This window comes from Pararge aegeria, chromosome 11 (genome assembly GCF_905163445.1).
Source record: "Pararge aegeria chromosome 11, ilParAegt1.1, whole genome shotgun sequence".
In the NCBI taxonomy this organism is placed as follows: domain Eukaryota; kingdom Metazoa; phylum Arthropoda; class Insecta; order Lepidoptera; family Nymphalidae; genus Pararge; species Pararge aegeria.
Genome location: NC_053190.1, coordinates 12,805,291 through 12,832,481, shown reverse-complemented (window position 1 = coordinate 12,832,481; position 27,191 = coordinate 12,805,291). Strand labels below are relative to the sequence as shown.

The following is a 27,191-nucleotide window of genomic DNA, read 5'->3' as shown; positions in this document are numbered from 1 at the left end:
AAAAATCCACCAAAGAAGAACCAAATCAATTAGCTTGCTCTGTATATTAGTCAAGCGCTTAAGTTATTTCGACGTGTCCCAGGCAGACTTGCGAGTTATAATAACGTTTGTGTTTAACAAACAAATGCTTGAGGTCGTCCGGTCTCCACGGGGTTTTCAGTTTGCGCCCAAAATATTAATATGTTTACTTAGATATTTCTGTCTTTATTTATTTAGTTTATGCACAATTATATTTAATGAGTTCTCAATGCGAACTTCGCTGTAAGATTTCCACCAGATTGTATTTGGCTATAGAGCGCCATGCTTTTCAATATTCTTCCTATACAAAATTCGCAAATAACCTAATTCAAATAAGTCGTGTCCATAAGTGCCTGAAGATCATGTCTTTACATTGCGTGTTGCCTATGATAAATGACGCATCCGAAAATTGATCTGATGAATTTACTGAAAATCCACTACTAAAATTACTAATATATTAGTATTACTAGGAAAATATTTATATGATTGAAAAAAATGAGATCGGTAGAACATAAGTTTTCGATAGTGCAACGATTTGAGAAGTTTAGGTGACCCCACGAGATATTACGTGTGGGGCACATATCTCGTGGGTCGATGGATTTGGGGTATAAATTTACTGAAATGGCGACCGGACAACGCCAGCATTAAGAGGTAGAGAACAGATGCACGAACTAAACCGTGGGTTGTAAATACCAAAACCGTTCCACGTTAAGGATTCATAAAAAAACAAAGAATTTAGCATGAAAATCTGTTTACTTTCAATCCGGCAACTTGAATACCTTTATTTGTATTCGTAACAGAAAATGCATTTTTGTTGTTGTTCCCAGAATGTCTGATTTTGTACTGCACTATCCATAATTCATCAACTTAATATGAATTTCATTCCTTGTAAAACGTTGAAACAATGTAGCACCATATCACATGACAAAACGTGCAACATAAACAACTCAATTTCAAATTCCTCGTTTAATTCCTAAGGCATCGGTTACACACGGTAGCTAGGCTGTCGCTACACAGCCCCCATCAAGTGAAGGTTTATCTTATGGCCACCATAAAACCATCAACCAAAAACATTTATTGAATGCCCGGTAGCCGAGTGTTAAGTTAAGCGCGATAAGCAGAAGATCTATTGTGATTTGAAAGTAGACTTAGCTAGTCGGAGCCGGGAACCGGTATACGACTTTCTCATTCAGCTTGGCCTACGGTAACCGGCTATCGCGGGCAATTTTGTTTCAACAACCGGGATCGGCATCGTTTACAAGTTCAGCTAATTGCGTCTTGTTAAGGACCATTTACACCAAACGAACAAAGAGCCCGAGCTGGAAAAGAGCATTATTTCTTTATCTTTTAATTTAAACGAAAGCACGTCTTCAGCGTTTATACCAAAATAACAAAGATCAAGAATAAGAACCAAGAACTAGAATTCTTTGACAAGTGGAAGATCAGCCGAACGAAAGCCGAAGGCATGCTCAACTTATTTTTTGTAATTTCCAAAACCAGGTTAGTACCTATGTGTGTCATTCAACGCATATCCCTTTATTGATTCAAGGTAATATTAAGTAACTTCCACAGACCTGACATAAAATTACAAATCCCCAAATTTGCCCCCACTCAAAATCAAAACTGGGGCTTCCCACTAGACTGAGAATTATTGCGGGTGAAAACGAAACAGAAATTGTACTTTTATACCTCGAATCCCAGTTACAAACTGCAATTAAACAATATCTCGGGGTTTGTATCAGGTTTCATACGACTCGAAATATCGATAAAATATTTACGGTGACCCTGACATTGTTCTTTGTTGTTCCGGCGCGGCGTTCGGTTGAACGGCGGCGGTTATAATTTATATGCTTTATTTTGATTATTTAAAGAATGCTAATACAGACTTTCAGGTTTCACGGGAGTTTGTATGTCTCAGGTTATATGGACGCACACTGGCAAAGTATTGTAGTATTGTACATAGTGTTTTGTTGTTTGAGCTCACTAATCTCTGGAAATCTAGCGTAATTCTTCATGAAGATAATAGGATTGTGAAAATCAAACCGCATCCTTAGGAACCGGGCAGTTGATGAAAAGGCTAGGCTGTGCGATGCGACGCGATGTGTCGCGGTATATGGCTAAGGATGAAGGTTTGAATGGCATTTTCCTAATCAGAAGTTGTACGCGAACTTCATACGAGACTACCTTCACCATACAAAAAAAAATCGTTAATATCGATTTTCTCGTCAGATTTATGACCTTCTCTTTTTGTTTTAATTAGTAAAGGTATAATACGACGTTAGCTACACATTAGCGACACAAACGCAATTACCTAGCTACTAGCGTGACAAATGCTGCATACACGCCAATTTACCCTACCGCAATGTCGTGTACCTTGAGCTATCGTAGGTAATAGAAAAAAGTTATTGCATGAGACAAACGTGTGCATAAAACCAAAGACGTAAAATCGCCACGGTAAATACTAAAACGTGCCTCGAAATTTCTATGATGATTCAACACCCATATATAGCTAATAACATAATATTATGTCCGGAAGTTGTCGAGGACATGTCAAGTACTTTGTCAATAGAAGTATCAAATTATCGAACGCCGTCCACAAGTCTACAAAGAAGTGCAGCCAGGAATAAATTACAAATGAGAAATTTAAATACGCGCCCATTAATCTCGAAGAAAAAGTTTATAAAAGCGTGGGAGAGAGCCCATTGTCCGTCGTAAAAGTTACATCACTTACAGTTTACCGATCGTGACACAATTCTTTTTTACGATTCATTAATTCAGAAAAACAAAACAACACTGAAAGGTAGATTATTACAAACAACAAGAACGTAATCCCTGTACCCATAAACAGAGTTTGCTGTTTTGAAACAATTGATGGAATTAATTCGTAAGCAAGGTCAACAGATACCTACATCAAACATTAATCCTTGTCGGCTGTGTATATCTTTTTTTTTGCAAAATGATAAATGTATATCTTGTAAAACGCCTTAAAAGCTCACGGGATTATAGACAAATAAATAATTATAGACGAGCGATGCAATCTCTATAGATGTTTTGGATGCGCCTGGGTGCTTTTGGAATAAACTATGCTCAGTGTATAAAAGAAAAATACATTTTCAAACTTACTGTAACCTTGAAAACATATTTTATAGAAAATCGTATTGTAAAAATAAAAAGAACACACGACGAATATGTAGTTCGTAAGGGCTTACGATTTGTAAATTCTGCACATACGAGTGCACAGGTACTGTTGAAAAATAGAAGAAATTTTGGCTTTTATAGATCATTTTGTATAAAATGGAACGGATGTATAAAATGGATGTATATATAATGAATATCAAGAATAACCTTAAAAAAATATGATATAACGTCCTTACTGGTCCGACATATTCTTGAACAAATTGCTACGCTAAATTTAGGCACCTTGCCCGTAAATAGATTATAATTATAAACACCATTTTAGGTCGGTACAAATGTACCAAAAACATGATTTGGTACAACGTAGTAGTCGCGTACGTTGTAAACAATAAAGACCTTGGCCTCGGTAACATAATGGGTCCTACTAAATTCGATTACCTAACACCCGGCACGCTTGTTTTGCTCACGATTTTTTACCATACCGCCAATTTTCGTGAGTCGCCTACGTTTAGAATCCAGCTCCTATGGAAGAATTTAAGACATTTTATCACCGATAGAATGTTATAAAATGTCTTAAATTCTGCCAAGTTATGACATTTTTATCATGATACACGTGCCGAATTTATTACACACGATGAATTCTTTTTTTCTCTTGGTAACCAACGGGTGCCTACCTAAATCTCGCGTCTCTGAGTGTTAGCGTATCATGTTTCAAAATTCATAAGATTCATAATATAAAATGTACAGCTAACAATGCCCGGAAACTAAAACGCTTACTTATACGAAATGATATTTTTCTATGAATCACACGTAGCAAAATTTAGGAATGGTACACCTACCACACCCTCTGTGGTTTCAAGGTCTTAAAATGTAAATAGTCCCTCATTAGGATTCCGAAAAGTGTTCCGTATCAAGAACAAAGGGACCGATCCTCATCGGATTATTTCAAGGCAACATTCCCTCATTAAAAATTCTAAATGGAAATATTTTTTTGAAGCGCGATAGATGTTGGTAGAATAAACTTTAGATTATTATATTTTATGACACGTGTAATGAAGTGATAAAATACCTCTTATTTGCTTGATAGAAGATAAAATATGTTAGGTGTTTTTTGTGCAAGATTAAATTGGAAAATGGGTCGAGACGGCCGCGCCCGAAACAAACGGGTAATAAAAATAATTAGGCAATTAGGCGAATTGTGCGAGGGCGTGGCTTTCGATCCCGACTGTCTTCATTGTGTATAAAAAGCAAAACAATTAAATTGAGCGTAACCAAATGAAGTGTCTGGAATTTAGAATATCTTGAAAAAAACATAGATTTTTAGTCTTTATGTATTTGTGTATGAGATTGAGTATGGTTCATGGTAATGGGAACGGCGAATCTTTTAACAGATTTACGTAGCTGTGGCTGAACAGGAAATACCAGGAACACAGAACTAATACACCATCATAACAAATCTGACAAGATCTAAGTCATATTGAAAGAATTATTTCAAAAACAGGTGACCTGATTTTGTTGTTGAGTATGCTATAAATTGTGGTCATCATAATCATTTCCAAGCCATCACAGACTCGAATAGGACACGGGTTTTAGACTGACGAAGGTTTTAGCCGCGGTAGCCTACCACGCTTACCAATTGCGGATTAGTAGACGTTCCTTCACCATCTAGTGTGTAGTAAGTAGTTTTGCAATGACCAATGGATGCTATTACAACAATTGTCAAAAAAGCTTGACCAGACTAAATAATTGCTAAAATTACAAAGTATGTCTCGGTCGTTCATACCTTATTTGCTGTTAAATGGAATTCTTAATTTGTTTAATTAGTACTACTTTGCTCATAAATAGACAGCCGATTGGCGCAGTTTGCAGCAACCCTGCTTTCTGAGCCGAGGGCCGTGGGTTCGATTCCCACAACTGGAAAATGTTTGTGTGATGAGCATGAATGTTTGTCAGTGTCTGGGTGTTTATATGTATATTCTAAGTATTTATGTATATTATTCATAAAAATATTCATCAGTCGTCTTAGTACCCATAACACAAGCTACGCTTACTTTGGGGCTAGATGGCGGTGTGTGTATTTATTTATATTTATTTATTTATTTAAGTACCAAATATCATATAATCTACGGCCGAAACCAAGATGATAGATATACTCGCTTGATTGAAAAAAAAACTTATCGTTAACGGCTTAGAATTTTATGTTACCTCAATACCAATTTAAAGCGATTTATATCAACTATTTTTATTCTACGATTTCGGCTCTCGTGTAATATAATTCCATTGCTAAGGCTCTTGTTTGGAGTTATTTTTTCTGGATTTAACCATATTTAATTATTTGATTTATATCGTAGTGTTCAAAACTTGAAAAAATATTATGTTGTTATCATCAAACCTTTCCGATCGTCGAAGTTTTTTTTTTAATGCAGTCAAATTGAATACCCGTTTCCTACCGCTGCATAGATGTCCTTACAAAAGTATAAGTATATCGGCCAGCTGCCAAATGTTGCCCTGAGCAATTTAATTTCACATCTTTCATTAAGCATTTATTAAAAATTTTAAGTACATTAGCGGTGTTAATAAAGTGCCAAGTGGTTGACTTGGCTCTGCCTCTCTTACTCATGAACAAATAGGTTTTATTATACGTTCAGAAAGCTAAATAAACTTAGATTATTTGGGAAATATAACTTCATTGTAAGCAAAGGTCAGAGTTGACTTTTGTCAATGGTAAGTCGATTCTTTTCTTTTGTATATACTCTAGGTTATACTATAGGTTCCATTAAAATTTCCCTAACTTTCACTAATCTAATAGGTTGAAAATACTTATTTTTTTTTTGTGACTTTCATGTCGTGTGAGCCGTACACACTTACCCTCCCGTTTTTAACTACCCTGTATTGACTTCCAGGGTTCCAAGTTCCAACGAGTCCAAATTGTTCCAACATGCTTTGCAAGGATCCATTCTCTGTACGATTAAGTTAATTAAGAAGACCGTAGAAGTTTTGTCTTATACGCGTAACTTGAAGTACCCAGCTTTGGAGAAATTAATTTTATGTGAAATGTATGTAACATACAAGATTTATTATCAGAAACTAACATGTTACTATCCCTAAGATCTTTAAACCATGTTAATGTAAAATGGGCGACAAAAACTGTAGTAAGTATGGAGTATGATCTAAACTGACAAGTTAATTTACTAATAATTAGCTTTAGAGGTGCTTTTATAATCTCTTGTCAAAAGTTACATGATAATTATACAACGTGTAAATGAAAACCGAAATAATAGTTCAGAGGCTTGAGAGGTACATTAATTTACTGTCTCTGAGACTTATCTGTGAAACCGACAAGCTACTAGTTTTTGAATAAACCATTGCCATAGTTTTTACTGAAAGTGATCAGATAAAGCCCTAACGCCACATGCTATGCATGCAATCAAGTGTCTCCGACACTTTCTTAGGCACGCGGCGCGTAGCGTAGGTACTATGCACGTGTCGTTCTTTTATCTCCAATAGGGTTGTCATAAGTAAACACTGAGAATGTTTTTAATTTGTTTAGTTTGTATGAAAAAATAAATATGCTTCTTTTGATTTAATTTTACAGGGTGATTTCTTATGAAATATACTTATGCACCCTTCAACAGTATATTATGGAAAGTAGTGTAAGTGCAGGTAAATTTAAGATATAAAGAGCAATCGTGTCTACTGAGGGGCCCATGCCTAATTCGTAGAGGTCAGACTTACAACATTTTCCTTATAGCAACTACTTTCGCCAAAGGCTGTCTGCGAGAGATCTCTTTAGCGATAAAACCCCCTTTGCACACCTAAACTAGTTTACTATTTCCTAACTCCGGGCTAGTATTGAGGATTACTTATGACACAAATCATTTATGTACATAATACTTTTTTACTGCTTCGGGAATCTAACCAAGCACTTCGTGATCAGAAGCTGATCATGCTAGCCACTAGACCACCGAGATAGTTATACTTATACATTCTAATATTATAAGAACTATGAATAAGTTTTTATAACTGACCTAGCGTAGGTATTCCAACATTAACTTCAATTGATTAAAGGCACAGGCCATCCGCATGCACGCTTCTAATTAACAGCAATTGAAAAAAATCATCTTTAATAAATAATTAATAATAGTAGATTGCACTGCTGGACATAGGTATTTTGTAGGGGGCCCTTCCGAAATCCAGGATCCTCGAGTCACCGCGCCGTTTACTGGTGCGGGTCGCAATTCCAAACGGTAAATTAGCGCAGTGGGCAGCGACGCTGCTTTCTGACTCCAAGGCTGTGTTCGATTCCCACAACTGGAAAATATTCGTGCGATGAGCATTAATGTTTTTCAGGTGTCTATCTGTATATTTAAGTATTTATGTTATTAATTGAAACATTTATCAGTCATCTTAGTACCTAACTACCTCTTTACCGTACCTACTTACCCAAAAAGTCAATTGCATACAAATGGCTGTGTAAACGATATTATCATTTAAAATCACTTACATCTACAATCTTCACCTACACACTCACACGTAAACAACAATATATATACAATAGATCTAAAGCCGTGGCTATTATCCCTATAAATAGACCTATTATTTACATTATATTCAAGACGAAGTTGAATTTAATTAAATAAATTATTGCAAGAGCTAATGCCAGTCTTACTAGTATATCCGCTGATTATATAAACAAATCATATTGGCTTTTTTTTCAAACAAGCAACACTATAAATTTTAACTACAAGTAAACATTTATTTAGCTGGAATGGTTATAATCCCTCACCATCGGACAATAATAATTTGCGATGATACAAATTTATAATCCACATTTTTTATAACAAATCAAGTGTAAACAATGTGTACCTTTAGCAATGCGAAGCAACAATTTTACAATGTGTTGCTTATTCAAAGTGGCAAAAACAAGACGTAAACATGTTTACCTAGAGATAAAAATAAATGCAATATTTTTCAGCTGTAAAACGTTGTTTATCGCAGGAAGTAAACGACAACGTGACCCCGATTGTATAAATGTTACCACCTAACGTATAACACTAGAGTATATTACTAATGCATAGAAAATTCTAGACCTTGCAACAGCTTTAAGCGTTGAGGATGGTTAGTTCTCTAGATGCGCAGTAATTGTTATAGAACCTATCAATGTTATGGAACACTCCACTGCAATCCGTACCTACGCCGTTTTAAAAATAGAACGTTATATAAGTATATGGTGATAAGTCGTCGCTATCGTGCAACTACTTTGATATTTACTGTGCAACAATGTAACAAGCGACTGAATATATTATAATCACAGTGAATTGGTTATTCAATTATGATATAAAAATAATGGGTGTACTTACGTACACGCGTTAGAAGTTATTCTTTGGCGTAACAAGATAAAAATCCTACCAAAATTTTTATCTTTCGCCTTATTCTACGTTTGTAGACAAAACGACACTAACAATAGAAAAAAAGGTATTTAATACATTTAAAGTTTTAACCTTATAGCTAACTAATAGTGTCGATTTTTTATGACGTTGTGCGCGCGCATCGTACAAATTTAATCTCATAATTTTTCCCTAACGCGCCAAAAGAAGTGTAACTTCTAAAATAGTAGTGCATTATGGCTGATTCCACATTATCCCATATAATACCATGGTTGAAGGTGTCTTCGATTCTATCTGATTTACCGGATTACCCCAAACACACTGCTATTTTTGGCAGATTGAGATGCAAAAATCGAATAGAAAGGAGTATTTTGTAAGATATTTAGAAAGATGAATGAATGATGAATCTCAAAACCATTATTACATGTAACGTATATAATTGCAAATATTTGTTTGACTGTATCTAAGTAGGTACTACAGGTACAGTCAACAGTCAAAATTATAACATTCAGACACACAGCCTAAAGAACTTCAAACAAATACAGACAGCAGACATTTGTTTACTCTCCCAAGTGCAATGGCCTTTTCCAAACACACTGTACCTAGTCGGGATGAGTGCCCAACACATACGATAGGCTGACAAGTCAACGCAACCATAAATCAGTAATCTAATCTAAACGTCACTCCCAGGCTATTGCTGGAGATATATTTCAAGATTTACAGGCGACAAGGCCATGTTGAATATGCGCTTGTAATATTCTGCTACGTTGCAAATTGCAGCTCATGTTTATTAACGAAACACGAATAGCACTAGCAGAAACTAGCTAGTCAATTCCAACCAGTGCATTAGGAAATTAGACACCGTCTGCCACCGAAGAAGTCGTAGGCTAAAAGCTAGTCCCTAATATGGGAGGTGAAGGGGATAAAATATCAGATGCCACTATAAGGAAAGATAACCGCAATGGATGTCGGATAGTTAGTAAATGCCAGCTGAATTTAAGTTGTGTTGTAAAACGTCGTATTATCTTGTTCATTCCAAGCCAGCGGATACGAAACTCGCTTTGGTTGAACATGAAGACATATTTGTATTTAAAATGTGTAATTTTTTTGTACCTATTCGCTGGTGAATTCGGATTAAACATATAATATATGAAATACTGCTGGAATATGTCTGAGCTACTTTAAAAGCTTCTTCTTAGAAAGAACCTGTTATAAACATGAATAAGAATTTTAACTACTTTGCTAGATAAAAAAAAACTACTAATCTCGCAAATTTCCAAATACATGCATCTGACCAAATAAATTCTGTTAAATTTACAGTGTATCGAAAATGTAAAGTTCCTTAAATATTTATAATAAATCACTGGTAAAAGAGATAATCTTAAAAAGCAGCGGTTTTGAGGAAAGGCGTGATAATTAATATCACCATAAGTTTACAATAGTTCTCCTTCACTAATGTCGCTGATTTAACCTTTAGATAAGCACAATGGGTGTTAGAGACAGAGCTCAATGAACTGTTGAACTTTATGTAGGCTGAGATTGCAGCATAGAAAACATTCCCGCGTAAAACGTTCACTATTTGCCAGTAAAGATGATATTTTACACTAGATAGTACGAAATAAGGTACTGTAAGGAATTGATTTAAATAACAAACTACAAATAAGAGTGTACGAAGCTGTTCTTATTTATAAAAGTATAAACAACTAATTTAGAAATGCACCACTGGTTAGAACTTGAATATCGCAATTGATTGGACGTGCGTCAATAACAAATAAACTAATGAACAGAACTAAAATGAAGAGAATTAAAGTAGCGTTTAAAAGGATACGGCACGGGAACATCGCAAGGATACAGTTATATTTAGCCTGGAGCATAAAGCTACTCTTACAAATTTAATTGCATCGACGATCGCCTGCCGCGAGACGTAAATAGCACCTCGGCCCTGAACCTACCCGAACTTTCTCCATACACATCATTACCGATAATGTTACCCAGATAGAGATACGAGTATTGTTCGCATAACACAATATACACACACTTATTAATATGCTGCACATTTCCAATTCATTTAGATATACAAATAAAGTTCTGGGCACGAAGTTAACTTCTTCATTTTCTACTATATTACACCCTTACGTATCATCTATTAGTGACTATTAATCCATCAATAAAAACCTTGTAACCTCGCTATTCGTATTACAATTTTTAATCGCAAATTCCTAGTTAGAGGTAGATGTGATTTTTGTATAAAAAGTTACTCATGCAATAAAAGGTAACCTTTATCAAATTGGTAGATATAATTGGGACGATTCGATAGCTACAATATAACAATAGAAGAAATGTAATAATAAACCTGTTACTAGTCAATTACCACCATGTTATCTTAAAATCAATAACTATAGCAAAAATATATATGTACCAAACCGGTAAGATTTGCATGCTAATTAGATGACATAAAATATAACAAGTATTCTGCCTGCGGCTTCTTCTAGATTACGTTCGGAAAATTCTATAGCATTAAATATTGACAAAAAACTAAAGTAACCTAAAGCCACAATGCCCAATAAAATGCCACTATTGAAAAGCTTTTAAATTATCCTCTTGGTTAAATAAGTTTTAGCAATTTTTTCTTTAAGCATCATTAATCGTTATTGTGTTTAGTTAAAACCAAGTTCTGATTACGATTGCAAAGGGATCCACAACTGGACAAAACTAAAAGTTATTGCCGTAACTTTCGTTAAATAGTAAGTAATTACGTTCTGAGTATACTCTGTTAGACTTCGATTTTATTTATAAAACCAGACAAGGATTTCAAAAGAAATCTCGTTTGGGGTGATTTCTCAGTATAGAAACGTAAACCAGATTTCAATCTACAATTTAACAAGATAACTTTTAGCCGATAGAATAGAATGTACAGACTGCTTTTAAATTGCTCTGAACTCGTTACAAAGTCGTTTTAGCAGTCTTGAAAGTTGTATTGAATCCTGACATATAGCGTCGTATAAGGTTGGTCAACTACGTCTAGCCAACACGGCTAAGAGTCATTTCGAGAATTAATGGCTGAATTATGCATAGTTCGCTCTGAATTGTCGCCGCTTCGCCGTTCGACTGCGTAATGAGCCATTGCAACTGACCAGGCATGGGTGACAATAAATCTCCTGAGTTTAATAATATTGAAAGCAAGAAAAATCATATTTGCTGCCACAGCTCAAATCTTTGCTATATTATTTTAAGCTACCGCTTCCACAATTACTTTTGTAACGAGAATCACTATAATGTTTTGTAATGTTTTTAATTTTGTATCTTAATTCACCGAAAATTATACTACTTTATATTACTTGATTTTATTAAACGTAAACTGTAGTCAGGTTTATGTTTTCGATCGTAATATATCATCATCTTTTGCAACGATCGTTGATTTTCAGACGTTATTTATTGGTATTTAATATTTGAGCTCCACGAAGTGTACACCGATGTTGCACCAATAAAATTCGACACAGGTATTGTGGAGTGAACCTGAACGAAGGGGAGAATGCTTTGTTATACTCGTATTATATTGGAGCACATTTGGTGCGTGCCCAGACGAGTACAGCACAATACACACAATGCACACGTAAATACTCGTACTTTACGTTTGGCTCTGCATAATCACATGAATTTGCAAGTTATATCACGAGTAATTTTATAAGCTCTACAAATTTAATATAGCATTGTCTTGAAGTCACTTGAAATGCTTATCCAATAATACTTAGTAACTACGAAACTAACGAAGTAGCTGTCAGCTACTTCGTTAGCATGAAAAGTTTATCGTCGCATAATCTGCATTTCACTTCTAAAGTCAGCTCAATAAACAATATGCGGCCTCACTGTTTTTATTTTGTTTACCATGCCATTATTTTTATCCAGGATATCTTTTCCGTACTTCACTTTTTTTTTTTGGTTTTTCGCCAATAGGTCTTTAAAGAAAGCAGAAGGTTAAAGGGATTAAAAAAATACATAATAATAAAATTTATCATCGGCAACGCCAGCCAACATATGAAGAAATCAATTAATATTAAGATCAATATAAAGCCCCGCCCCGGTAACTATTTGTTTACCCCGATATATAAAGTACTCTTATATACTTTCTGGAGAGATAGACATCTCTCCAGAAAGTAAACATATGTGCCAAATTATATAAAAATTAATGTAGCGGTGGATCCGAACATGGGTAAAAAAAAAAACAGACACACTTTCGTATTTATAATATTATCAATAATAGATTATATATTGGTCGTTGCTCTAAGACCCTCTCGACTATGAAAGAGATGGCCTGTGCCCAGGAATAAAACGTTAATAGACTAAGTATGACTGCTTCTTGAATGAAATTAATAGAGAACCTTGTGGTAGCATTAACTTGACATTATTTTCAAATTCGAATAACAATTGCAATGGCTACCTTATTTGTCTCGAAATAAATGAGACTAATAAGGTAGCATTCTTAACCAATGCAAAAAGGCCTCCTTCTTTCACTCTTTTCTTGTTACAATTATCGAAACTCGGTACAAGGTCGAGACCACGAGGCTACGTGACGCGCGAACACAGCCGGCTCCAGTGAAAGAGATGCACGTAGACAGAAATCGGGAGAATATTGTAGTCAGCTGCAATTTATGCAGGCATGCGCCGTTGCGCTGATCACGCCCTAAAAACTACGCTAACGAGCCTTACCGCCCTCTGCCACTGTCGACATGGGAACGGAAACCGCCGCCTTGTCTGAGAATTTAAGACTCCTGTAATTTCAAAGCCATTAATAACAATAAAACAATTTTCGAGGCCACAATGGAGCCGGTTTGTAACGATTTCGGAGGCGTTTGTGCGAAAAAAAGCGTTTTGTTTCACGTTTATGTTATAGTTTTTTACGCCTGTCTTAGTCTGGGCTCTAGAGTACAACATTTATTAGTTTACCATTGCAGTACCGTACCACAATAAGTAATAAGAGAATACACCCAATTAATTTTATAATTGTTTCGCTTTAAATATAGTAAATCAGATACATTTCTCATCGTTTTGAGATATTTCTTAGGTATTTCCTAGGGTTAATGCATATGCATTTGAAGACAATTTTCATATGTCACCAAGTAATTCAGTATTCTATCTACAAAATCTTTTAGTATCTAAGTAATCTTTGTGCCCATATTAAAATCCACTATGTTCGGTGTTCATCGATACCCTTTAGCGGCCTCCCCTCGATTTCACGCACCGTTGCCGTCTGAGTCATAGCTGTCGTGAGCCGCGACTCAGACGGTTTTTTATGGTGTGGGTTCTATCATTTCTCTTAGTAAAACTAGTTTCCCGCCATATCATAAAAGTATAAACAAGAAGCTTTTTAAACGATACCTGGTCACATTTTCCATGCAACCAGAGCAACAAAACGGAAAGCACAAACAAATTAAACTAAAAACAAATATAATTAGGAGCTTTGTGTTTTCGCGGGGTAAAGTATAGCGCCCTTAAAAAACGTCGATTAAAAAGCAATTACACAAAGATTGTGACAGAATTAGGACCATACAGATAAAGAATCGAATGTTGAAGAAAGAGAAATGTGGTTCAAAATTAGAAAAAATACAGATAAAGTATCAAAACACCAATAAGTGCACAGATATGTGTAAACGTTTATAGGAACAAAAATATCAAATGAACTGAATAATTTACCAAAATATGTTCGCACCAGTCATTACGTAATTAGTAAAACAAAACACGAGACACTACAGTATGTCTGGCATGGTGGGCTCGTCCCAAGGTTACAATAACCGTGGTCGGACTATTCACCGTAGCAGTCGTTAGCGGTGCAAAAAACACTGCTTCCTGCAAAAGAAATCATAACAAAACAGCTCTCAAACATTTTAAACATTAGTCGTTGAGTTACTTGCAAACGAAAGATTGAGATGATTCACTGTAATTGCTAAGTGCAAAAATGTTCATCTTTTTTTATATAATAAAATTATAGTTCATCTTCATATCTACTAGTACATAGTTAATTAAGATTAATTGAAAGCATGACTCATGGAACTTTTAATCATAACAAGATTTCATTAATACAATTTCATTTTAGCTAAGGATTTAAGGTAACATATTAATAAAGTTAGTTGTCTTTCAAAAAAGTTATTAAGTAACTTTCTTTTTGGCCTATGTTTTCGTTGACTACATAATAAACATCTTGAGATTCTGGGTCTTTGCATTTTTTGTTCCATTTAGGTTTATACATACATACACAGGTTTATATATACATATTACATTTAAAGCAAAAAATAAATATCACTGCGCCATTACATATAGAACAAAAACAACACCGACCTGTCAGGTATTGTCCAGAGATGACAGATATCCGGCGAGAATTTACGCTAAAACCAATACGAACAAGTAGCTATTTAACTAATGGCATTATGTATCCGTATGCAAATTGTCGCCTATATTCTGGTGTTTCCTAAATGGTTATGATTATGAAAGGATAGCGATATCTCCGCCATTGAAACATTTTAGTTATAGTTAATTTTATCATTCTGTAGGGGATGGTTTTAAATAAATTTTATTTTAAAATGTCGTCTCGACTTAAGGGTTTTACAAATAATAAGTGCAACGAATTCAAACTTAATAACAATACGTCAGTTGCATCGGATGGGATTTATTATTATGAAAATGTTTATGAAGGTATTTAGGTATTTATATGCAAATTAACAACGAACGTTATTATAACACAGAATTCTTGTATGATTGCTGATATTTAAGAATGCAATATTGTAAACATCCACCGGTAGTCATTAGTTGATAAATAGGTGTATATACAGCACATTTAAGCCGTCCAACCAGTTTTATATATTCATATTGGATCGCCTAATACGTCTATAGACAATCGTGCGTGTTATGAATACAAAATTTCCTATAAATAGTCGCCAGGCGATGTGTGAATTGAGATATTCAAATTAGTGTATAAAAGAATGATATAGCTTAAAATCGCGCAGTTGTGTAAAAGTATTGTGTTTTATTGCATCCGTTGACAGAAACACGTTATCTGCTTTTATGATGATTTTCAATTGATATTTATATTCTTGTCTTAATAATTATTATTGTTCTGCAAATGATTTGCAAATGAATACGTTAATAGCACTAAAAAGTTTTGGAGCACAGGAAAGTTTAATATTTATTTGGAAATATTTAAGCTAAAACTTTATTTACTTAATTTTCCATAATGGAGTGTAAGTAGGTGTTTCATATTTTTGACAGGACATGTTAAATTTTTGACGTTTTGTTAATTGCACTTAAAAATGAATATGCTTGGGAATTAAGTACATCTATATATTTTTTTTTAGTTTTATTGTTTGTGAGCTAGGTATACATAAAGAATAACCATCCGAGTTATATTTTGGCTTCCCTTTAAATCAGGGGGTTTGGATTACGATTCCGTTCTGTTCGTTCAATAATCAAATAAAGTCAGTGCAATAAAGTTTGTTTGTTTGTATATTTCAACCTGTGGATTGTGGACCTTAGTACGCGACGCCAGAGCAAAGGTGAATGGTGGACTTAAGTGCAAACAGTTATCGACATGCGATTTCCAGCAATTTTACAGAGCAGAATAGACTGACGAAAATATTGATGTTATACAGTTAGTAATTTTAGGTGGTAACTCTTTTCAAATTTGCGCGATGAAAGAACACTCTGATTGGGACTCTGCGAAGCATTAAGCACTCGTAAAACAACACACAGGTGATTCTGTGTAATATGAATGCAACGGGGTTCTTTCATATGATTATAATTATTCCATTCAATTTTTCTAAAATTCATATTGAATTAAAATTCCTTACGCGTTTAATTCCACGTAGTAACACTTGCTTTTTAGTTCACACAGTAGGTACCTAATACCTATGTTCACAAACAATAATATTATGTCGTTTTGAATGAGCACTTTTAAATATACATAATAATCATTCCTGTAATTCATGTATGCTTTGTACGCAAATTATGAGGTCTCAGTCGAATACAATTATTACCCGAGGTCACATTTCAACTCTGTTTTTATAGGTCAAGTTAACAAGTAAATAAGGCGACGGACGTCATGCTGTCTTCGCCCACGTCTCAATAAAGCTGATACCTTGCTGATACTTGATACATACAATAACACACGCCACACCTACATAAGTACGGTATTTGATAGTCCATATAGTCTTAACATTGTATTATAGATGCTAAAATATTTCTAAACGATGAAGCAAAACTGAATCAAAATCACCACCGTCGGTTCCAGCGTTTTACCACCGCTTTACTCCCTCCCCAAAGTACGCGATATAAGGTTTGAGGCAAGGCGTCAAGAGTGGAGAAGTCAACCTTGTGTCCGCCGCGCTTGGACGTCTATTTTCGTTATTTTCGACATACGGTCCCTGCTACAATTATCAAAAGATGGAATTCCTAATTATACTTCAATCGAGCTACCCTGACGTTCATTATATGCCCAATACCATATGAAAACATAGGAATTTCAATATGTAACTCTATAAAAACACCCCCATTACTAGTTCATCAATAATTTAAATTATATCTTAAAGTTAATATCAACATCGAATAATCTTAAGTTTACTTATTGAAGCAAGAGTGTCATCACGTAGTTATAATTTTTATTTTCTTAATAAGAGTAACTTTTTCGTAATCGTCGCTCTACGTAAGGTTTATAAGAAACATAGTGTTAATAACGTTTATTGCCAGTTTAATAAACGACCTAGAATTGTCAAACCCACTGGTAAAAGCGTAACTACCACACATTTCTGCTTTTAAAGTATGTAGGCATGTCCTTTCTCTAGATCTAAATAAAACCGGTCACACTAACCGGTTTTACTTGTATTCAAATCCCTTTGATTGCTTTGCGTGTCTGGCTGTCTATTATTGTTTGTTCAGATTGTGTATTTTGCAGTTAGAGGCCAGAAACGCACCTAACTTAAGAGTGTAATAGATTTTATGAATAGTTATTTATAAAACTGTTACGCTTGACCACACCTCAATAGTAATAAGTAGTTGATGGCAAGTAATAATTTAAATAAAACACGATGAAAGGGTTGATACAACTATCGCTATTGGTTTGCCCTCAACTAGGGTATTTTCGCCTTTTCGCGTCCGACGCCCAATTCGCGTCCAAACGACGGTACACTGTTTTACAACAGTGAAAAATAACAATACCGACACACCAATCTAAACAAGAGCGCTTCTATTGATGTTCGGACCTATGACAGGTACTCACACACAAACAAAAGATCTGTGCGTGCAACCCAAATTTAATGAAAAATAAACTAATCTTGCGTGTGCAACCACCAAGTGCTGACGCGCGAATGTGTTGTAACAAAAATAGTGAGCAGCTGTACTTTTCACGGTAAGTATTTAAGGTGTTTATGTGAAATTTAGAATACTTTGTTATCCCTAGACCTTAATTGCGAACCACACTATAGGAATAACGATGTTTGTGCTTATATTTTTCTACTGACAGCTTTACATAAGGTGGACGCGAACTGGTACATAAAATTTATAAAAAAATCACTTTGCGTCCGCTGTGGACGCAGATTACTCTATTTCTCAGTCAGATGTTTAATTAAATACGATAACATGGGAAAAACAATATAAACTTCCTATCAATTTTAACAACATTAACATGCATAATATGATGGCCGATTTGCGTCCATATTATTAGAAATATAAAAAAAGATAATGAATGTCAGAAATCAGACTTGGACGCACAGTTTTCCTACATTAGAAACCCTATAACATTTTGCGTCCATCTTTTTATCACACGAAAATATTAGAGTAAAATTTATATAATTTTATTTAAATATACTCTTTATAACCTACCTAACCTAAAAATATACAATTATTATACGAAAATTATTTTATGTATTTTCCAATATTTGAATTTTGTTCCATTTTTAGGGTTCCTTACCCAAAGGGTAAAAACAGGAACCTAGTACTTAGACTTCGCTGTTCGTCTGTCACCAGGCTGTAGCTCATTAATCGTGATAGTAAGACAGTTGAAATTTTCATGGATGATGTATTTCTATTGCCGCTATAACAATAAATAATAAAAAATAGAATAAAACACGGAACGCGCGAGTCCGATTCGCACTTGGCCAATTTTAAAGGCTTTGTACCGAAATGGTAAAATAGAATCCTATAAAGCCATCGACATGATATTCGAAATAATAGTGAATCTATTAATGGAGTTAGTTGGAGGAGAAAAAAAATATCCTGAAGTGCAATTTATGTGTACTTTTATGATATCAGCAATTATTAAATAAATGTTTTGATTAAAATCACAAGCTTCCCTTTTTATTTCCTATTTCACTTCCTAATTATTTCTAAACAGGTGGACGCCAATTGGTCCACAGGCGGACGCAATCTGGATTTTGTGGACGCGAAATGGGAAAATCGCCTGTTTCAGCTATTTGTACCTGTGTAGAATAAAACATCAGATGCATTGTCCAAAACTGTGCATTAAACTTGACAAGACTACATTACAACCATATTTGATTTAAAACTACCGCACGGACATTTTTTTTTTCACGTTCAAACCTAACAACTCCACTAAGTGGACGCAAACAGGCGAAATGACCCTACCTAAGACCTCGCGTTGTAACGTTAACGGTAAGTTACCGGTAGCTAGATCGATATTTTTTCTATAGCTTTGTTTTTACCACGTAGAATTTATTGTATAAAATACCGAAATTACAGTTTTTTTTTATTAAATACAGTATTTCTTATTTTTCAAGCATTTTTAAAATCCGATCTATTTGTAGCCATTGTACCTAATTCTCTACCAAAGGTTCGTCAAACTGATTAAAGAATGAATTAGAAAGAAAGTCGGCAGATCTGCCGAGGTGATAAAAGATAAGTAATTAAATCAAAATGTTATTTTTGACAAACACAACAAAAAAAAAACATCGTTTGTTGTTGTCTCTTCTAAGGCCACAGCGCGTTTGGAACCCTGCTAGCTTTGATTTTAAATTAACTAATGTAGTACTCATCAGCACGTAACATTAACATAAATCTTTGAATTGAATTTAAATTTGATATTTTCCTTGTATCTGATATTTCTCCATACTAATATTATTAATATATAGGTTTTCTGTTTGTTTATTTGTTATGTTTAGCTCTTATAAAACTTAGCACATATTGTGTAGCTTGCATATCGGAGATGGACATACGATCCTTTTAATCCCGAGAATTATATGGGTAGAACCGAAAAAAAACGCGGACGAAGTCTATGATATAGTTAGGTAAGTAAATAAATAAATATGAAACCCAACAAATAATTATAAAATAATGTTTTGTGTGGCCAAACTACGGACCAAGCGATTTAGCGTTACGGTACGATTTCACTTAGAAACCGATTGGCCGTATGGTATGGACGTTAATATCTTATACTTCATAATTACTTAACATCAGGTGAAATTGCAGTCAAAGGATGTTTCGTAGTGGTATAAAAAAAACTCATATTGCTAAAAGTTCCATACAGTGAACATCTGATAAGCCCGTAATGAGTTTTAGTCAAGAAACCGCATCAATTTCGGGCAGGGGGCAGCTGGCACGCCAATTTCGGGAAAATGCATTTTGTAACTATGGCGTATGGACGGGAAACGGAAACCAGCTGTGCAGCGAAGCGCGGTTAATGTATGGGACCGACGAAATTGCATTTTTAGGGTTACACCAATTTGCGATGCGCCGGTGCGAAATAAAACTATCGCCTGACATTTGTAAAAAGTGTTTTTCATGAATATTATATTCGTTGATATGTGCATTTTACTCAGCTTATTATTGTCCCACTACTGGGCGGTTGAAGGGCTTCTACCCTTCAACACGTACTTGAGCATCATGGTGGATGAAGGGTCCCTTTTTTCTAGTAAGATAAAATTCCCACTACTTCATGGTAGTGGAATACCTACTCTGTGTCCCTCCATGAATCTATAGCCGATTGCACTTGCAATTCGTTTTTCCACTAAAACCAAAGTTAATGGGATCGTTATAGTTCACCAGATGTTGCCGTCGTTAAAAAAAAAAAAAGTTAAGTTAAGTGCAGCAATGGACGAAAGGCCTTCAAGGGGTAGCCCGTAATCACCACGCTGGGCGGACGGCTTGGTGATCGCAGTAGCTGGTAGTAGTAGCACAAAGAACGCTACATTACGTACTCCATTGTATTCCCATAATTGTAGTACTTTATAGGTAGTATTGTAAAATTAATTGTTAGGTATTTGAGTTAACTAGGAACCTATTAATGTTGAACCTGTTCTAATCGATATTGTTAACATATCAATTCTTATTTTCCTTAAACATAAACAAAGGTACATTCCTACTTACTTCATATAATTTGATAACTTATCGTGTTATGCTTAATATAGTTACAATTACTAAATCGATATAATAATCATTATTATTATTATAACCATTTTAATAAGTTTTATTAGTAATAATAATATGCTACTATTTCATAGATTTAAGAGGATAAAATGGCAATATATAAATTAAAACAAACCTCAAAAGCCTATTCCAGCAGCTTGGTGGTTCTATGCACTATGCTTTTTATTGCTGTCATCTTTCAGAAGGTCCGTGCCCAGTAGTGGGACAATAACGAAACTACATGCTCGAATCAGAAACGTATGCATAGGCCCCACCCTGTAAATCTTGCAGATAATGTATAAACTTTTAAAAAAAATGCATTACAGATACAGATAGACAGCCAGACAGTCAAAAATGAATGATAACACCTTTTTGGACGCAGTATCGATTACAGAGCCCTTTAAAAAATGTTCACACACCGCCGCGGATTATCTGACCTGAAAAATCTATCTTCTCATCACCTAAATACGCCCATGGACGTATGTATGTTCATCTAGACGCTGATGCTGGTTATAATAAGATACTAGATTTAAATCCCACACCCCCGCATTCGTGCAGCTTCAGGAGGCTGATCAGGAGGCCTATGCCCATCAGTGGGACGTAAACTGATGAAGAGTTTTAATCTTCGCCATGAAATCAAAAGGTAGGTTAATAACACCTTTAGCCTAGTGGTTCTCAAAACATGGACAACAATTTCGTCACTAGACTTTATCTTATAAACCGATGGATGCCCACTGCTGGATATGTCTTATGTAGGAATTTCTAAAGGCTTCGGTTGAGCCGTTATTTCTAGCGGCTCCCTGCGACTCGTTTGACCACATAGTGGTGGTCTACAGACGATTCGTAGTGCATCTTTGGAACCTCAACTTTCGAAGCTATAGTCCCCACCCATTACCACTTTATAGCTTCGTTACTCGTTATACCAAGTATATAACTATGATTAAGTGACGTAGAGCTACTCCGAGCATAGCTATCTCCATCGTCGACTTCAAGCTTTCTTATTACGACCAAGTTACTGCGCTTGAGGCAATAAAGTACCCACGTTGTACATTATTACTTAATATCCAGTCAATTTGCATATAAATATTTCCAGTCAACATGTTTTTTGTAAGTTTTATTTTGCGACGTATTGTCAAGAACAGACAACAGACACGAGACACGGGTTCATACATTTTAAACTTTATTAGCATTTTCATTGTGTAAACAAAGACAGGTGAAGGTCACTCATTAGGTACCTAACATACCGGTGCAATTTCCGGCTGCATATTTATATACGTTTAAAAATATCGTCCTTTTAATCTGTCCTTATGTAGGTAGGCAGCCCTTCGTTACATTGTGTTCAGTTTACGAAACTTGACTACTTAAGACTGCTTAAGCCCGGGCATTAGTAACTTAGTACCTAGACACATTTTTACTATAATTAATGGTATTCTTCACGGGGTTGCCATGCATATACTTTTGAAGTCTAAAATATTTTTATCGCAATTGAATCGAATAGGTAGGTGGTACCTGAAATACCTAGTCTAGTTTTTTATTATCCGACGCAACTATTAACACCCTCAACAAAAAAAAACTATTATGAGTTGGACAGCTTTGTCTATGTACCTATTTGATATATTATATTCTTTGTTATATTGATACAACTATATTAAAAAAGGAATTAATACAAAATAAAAAGGACAATGGAGCTGAGATTATGTTTTTTTAGGTAGATAGAATTTGGTACCGTCAATGCTGATATTATAACCTCTTTTGAAGCAACATGAAGTTTATTTGAATTGTGCAGGATGGCATACCTAAATGCTTGAATAATATTCCTGTCTTCTGATTTTTAAGCTATATTATACTAATATTGTTATTAATTGAGCCAATAGGTCTTATAAATAAATAAATATACTACTACAATACACACATCGTCACCTAGCCCCAAAGTAAGCGTAGTTTGTGTTATGGGTACTAAGATGACTGATGAATATTTTTATGAATTATATATACATAAATACTTAGAAAATACATATAAACACCCAGACACTGAAAAACACTTAATGCTCATCACACAAACATTTTCCAGTTGTGGGAATCGAACCCGATCTTGATTATGTACTCGTAGGTAGAATAAAAAAAATACCGATGTTACTTAAAATAATGATGATATGAGTGTATAAATCAGGTATTTCTATAAACAAGGTTAATAGACCCACCTATTTAATGTATGTTGGCACGAGTTAAGCCGTAAATACAAAGATGCAGTTATTCACTTCACTTCTTGTAGTGTTAATATTTTTAGAATTCAAATATAAGAATATTCCCAATTTTTTATGCGAACCTTGCGTGTGAAATGAAAGCTAATAATATTATAGCATATAGTACCTAGTAGGTACCGTACCTACCAGTCAGTTGTAATGGATTCAATAAAATAAGCCTAAGCGATTGTTATGTTAATTTATAACAGCAAAATTAAAAAAAAAAAAAAAAAGGAATACGTAGTTGAGGTGGGTGGGTCCGAAATACTACACCTGAGAAGATAGTCTTATTCCTAAGTAATAGTGTTGGATTTATTCAATTTTAAGGGGTAAGTTACCGTGCTAAAGACGAACCCTTATGGTGCGACATGGTCAGTCTGTCACAAATAGAAATACAGAGAATTGTTTATGTTATCAACATGCAATTTGGGATGCTATTATTTTTCGACTTTTTTGAGCAAAAAAAAAGTAGAATTTACCTACCTAGGTATTTATTTTCATTATTAAAAGGGCAAAAGCAGGCGAGTCATTATTTTAATATGGGGTATAATTTGTGTGTTGCAAAACTTGTACGACTTATGAAGCAATCAGGTTTTGAAACATTCGCCACTTCATTCATTAATTTAATCTAAGTTTACTAAGCGAAAAATCAGAAATAAATGGTATTAAAAGAAATACTTTGGTTATTACTTATTCAAGTACCTATCACAGGATAATTAAAAAGTCATCTCTAACTAACAGTTTTTTAATCAGCAATAATTTCTTTGTAAGCAAATTTAGCTATGCTGCTTATAATGCTGTTCGGTGTTTTAAAAGCAGTCGAATAATTATTGTTTAGACAAATAGTAGGAAACAATTTACGTACCTATTTTTTCCTAGGTAAATTTCCATCAAAAATATGGAACCTGTGGTAGGTAGGTACGTGAGGCTGATTCGCACTTGCCGATTTTATTTGAATATGTTTTTATACTAAATAGGCTATCAAATTAAATCGACAAGTCTATTCCGAAAGAGTGCAATAAAATTTCAACGTTTTATTATTTCAGAAGATCTTATTACACGGCGGTTTAAAAGGTAAAAAAAAATCTGTAAATAAAAAACATAACATTGGTAATTTTTAATTTAGTACCTAGGTTAGTAGAAAATAATACTTAAGTAAATTCTACCAAGGTACCTACCTATTTTGATTTCAAAATGTCTGATTTTTTAATAAATAATTCTAGAAACGTACCTACCTACCTAGATACCTAGGCTGGGTTATTTCATGCTTCTATCTTGTGGTATAAACACTGAATATTATACATATAAGAAGTAGTAGGTATCGCCTACAATATGGTGGCATGTGAAACCAAGTCTATCATTCTTATTTGTTAAATTAAATACGTTAATCGCAAGGCTTTCCACAAAGAAACGCATTGGAAGCCGGCGAATTACCAACCCTGCTAGGAAATAAGTATAAAATCAAGAAAATACAAGGTAATTAAAGGCTGGGGGTTTTTCTGCAAACTTGAAACTATTACACCTACCTATCAAATCGTTAACCTGGGCTGTTAGGCTCTATCTATTAGTTTTCTACGAGGCAGAAATAAGCTATCTTACTTTGTATCTTAATTCGATGCATACCTAGTAAAGGCCCAAGGGGGTCCGGTTTTCGAACAAGACGGGCTCCAAGACCCGACCACAACCAGTTCCCCGCCAATTATGCCGGGCTCTCATACGATTTAATACATAAACAACCGGCGTTCGAGCACCGTAGGCGTAGCTCGTACACATAATACATTTGCGTAGGTGTGGCTGTTTACGACTTGAACAGCGCCACTTACCACTAATCTTACAAAATAAGGCGTGATTGCATTATTATTTTAGCCATAGGTATGTAACGCCAACGACTTTGTAACGCCAAAGACTATGCAACGCGGTGTTAGCAATACGACTTAACTGCTAAAAGCGTACACCGGCTTAAATAACACCTTGTCTACCAACCAACTTTTTCAATAATCATGCATCAATCATTAAAAAAGTTATCATATCGCTGTCTATCAGTGACAGAAAACGTAGAATATAGTGTGAAATTCCAGAAATCTCTTACCTGATCCTGTCGGATACGAAATCTGGTTTCGAGTTCCTCTTTGCAGGTGTCAATGTGAGAGGAGGAGCGTGTGTGGGACTCGCCGATGGTTCTGAGGATGCGGATGGCGGTGAGCACGATCCCGAGCTAGAAAGACTGAACGCTCTTGTGCGGACATCGACTGCCGCCGGAGTACGGCCGGATCTAGCTCTCCTGCGCTTCTTCTTCTCATCATCTGCTCTAATAGCCGTGCCAGGCGGTGTCCAATCTAAATCCTTCTTCAGGTGGCCACGACCGCATCGGCAGCCGCACGCCTTGAACGCCAAATCGTAACCCTTCTTTGTCCATAGATTCTGGTGTCTCTGCCTCTCGGACCATGAGCGTGCACGGCCACAGGACTTGAGATAAGCGAGGACCCCGGCTTCCCATTGCTCGAAGCATTCTCTGTGCATATACCGGCCGGCGGCGCACGTGTCGTTGTTGCATAGCACGCGGATGGCGTCCTCAACGCGCACGGGATCTCGGGGGCGTAGGCACTCGCCGGGGACGCAGCACCCATGGGTGTCGTCAGACTCCCGCTCGCCGGTCGCGCCTTGCCGTCGCGGAGCCATGCTTTACCACGATCGACTCAACGAAATCGAACGTGCCGCCGCGATGTACCGGACGCGTCACGCGAAACACATGCTTGCCGGAGCGCGCGCGGCCGACTAATAACCGCGAGTGAACGAAAGCGAAATTTCAAGAGCGCAGCCCGTCGCCGCACCGCCGCGCCACCCGCCTGCACGCGGGGCTGACCTTGCGGCGCGAGGGGCGCGGGGGTGCAGCGAGGGGCGGGGCGATGCGGCCGACGCGCGACGTCCCGGGTGGGGAGAAAGTGCCTAGCGAATTTTCACTTTCGCGCGATACCGGGAACTGCTCCGGGTAGCCGTACGAGGTATCAGGTAGTTGCAGCAGTCGATGGCGGAGTTGTGCCTAGCGTCCCGGAAACTGCATCGATGTCGAAATATGAAATTGCTATTCGTTTTTTTTTTCAATTCGTTAGCTAGCCGAAAGTTTATTGTTTTTATGATCGAAAGGGGATCTAACGATCCATCTTTTTTGACACAGTTATTTAGAACTCAATATATATGATATGACATATATTATATCCCGGTATAAAAACAATAAGAAAATTACCAAAAGATTTTAATTACAATTCAAAAAAAATCCGAATCAAATTTGCTTTGCTAGCTTAATGTTTACGAATGGTTGGCTTGTTTTATATCCCTATTACCTATGCGAGGGTAGGCGCTGAAAAATTTTGGCAAATAGTGAAGTCATGTTCACAGCCGAATACGTTTAACAAAGATCCAGTTCATCTCAAGCCCTTTTAAATTTTTTCAGAAATCCATTTTAATTAAGAATTCTTCTAAATTAAACCAGTTGCTTACGAAGCTTCTAACAAAAATAGATAGCTATTTTAATTAAGTTTACGATCTTAATGTTGACTATAAATCACATTCCGTTACATGGTTACTTTAGTTATTCTTGTAAAATAATTTTGAATCTACTTGGGTGTTTAATTACCCGACTACGCGACAAAAAAGAAGTAATGTATTTATAAGTCTATACATTTTTGATCCTATGTGGCGCTCGAAAGAACAAGGCGTGGGCTGATTTTTAATGATTCTTTCGTAAATCAATTGTTATGTTAATAAAGTTGTTTAGGGAAAAATAAATTAAATACTTTGTTATATATAGATATTGGATAGAAGCAGACTTTGCAGAATTCCATGATATAACTTTAGATTTTACTTATTTATTGTAAAGTCAACATCTCCTAAGCATGCTCAGGTTTCGGAGCGAAACGTGCGTGGAGTATTATGTGGAGTGTGCGGATTGAGGAATTATAAAGTAGGTACACCATACAGATTCTGCTTTTCGCGGAGTGTAGCTAAT

At 35.6% G+C, this 27,191-nt stretch overlaps 1 protein-coding gene across 1 annotated transcript in view; it reads right to left on the bottom strand.

Annotated features, from left to right (window-relative positions):
• The window catches only part of LOC120627622 (headcase protein), an 83,744-nt gene extending 57,776 nt beyond the window's left edge, over positions 1 to 25,968 (bottom strand). Inside the window, exon 1 of the mRNA XM_039895633.1 lies at positions 25,275 to 25,968. Coding sequence (XP_039751567.1) covers positions 25,275 to 25,864 — 590 coding nt within the window. The 5' untranslated portion in view covers positions 25,865 to 25,968. The remainder of the gene's footprint in view (positions 1 to 25,274) is intronic.
• Positions 25,969 to 27,191: the final 1,223 nt, after the last annotated feature.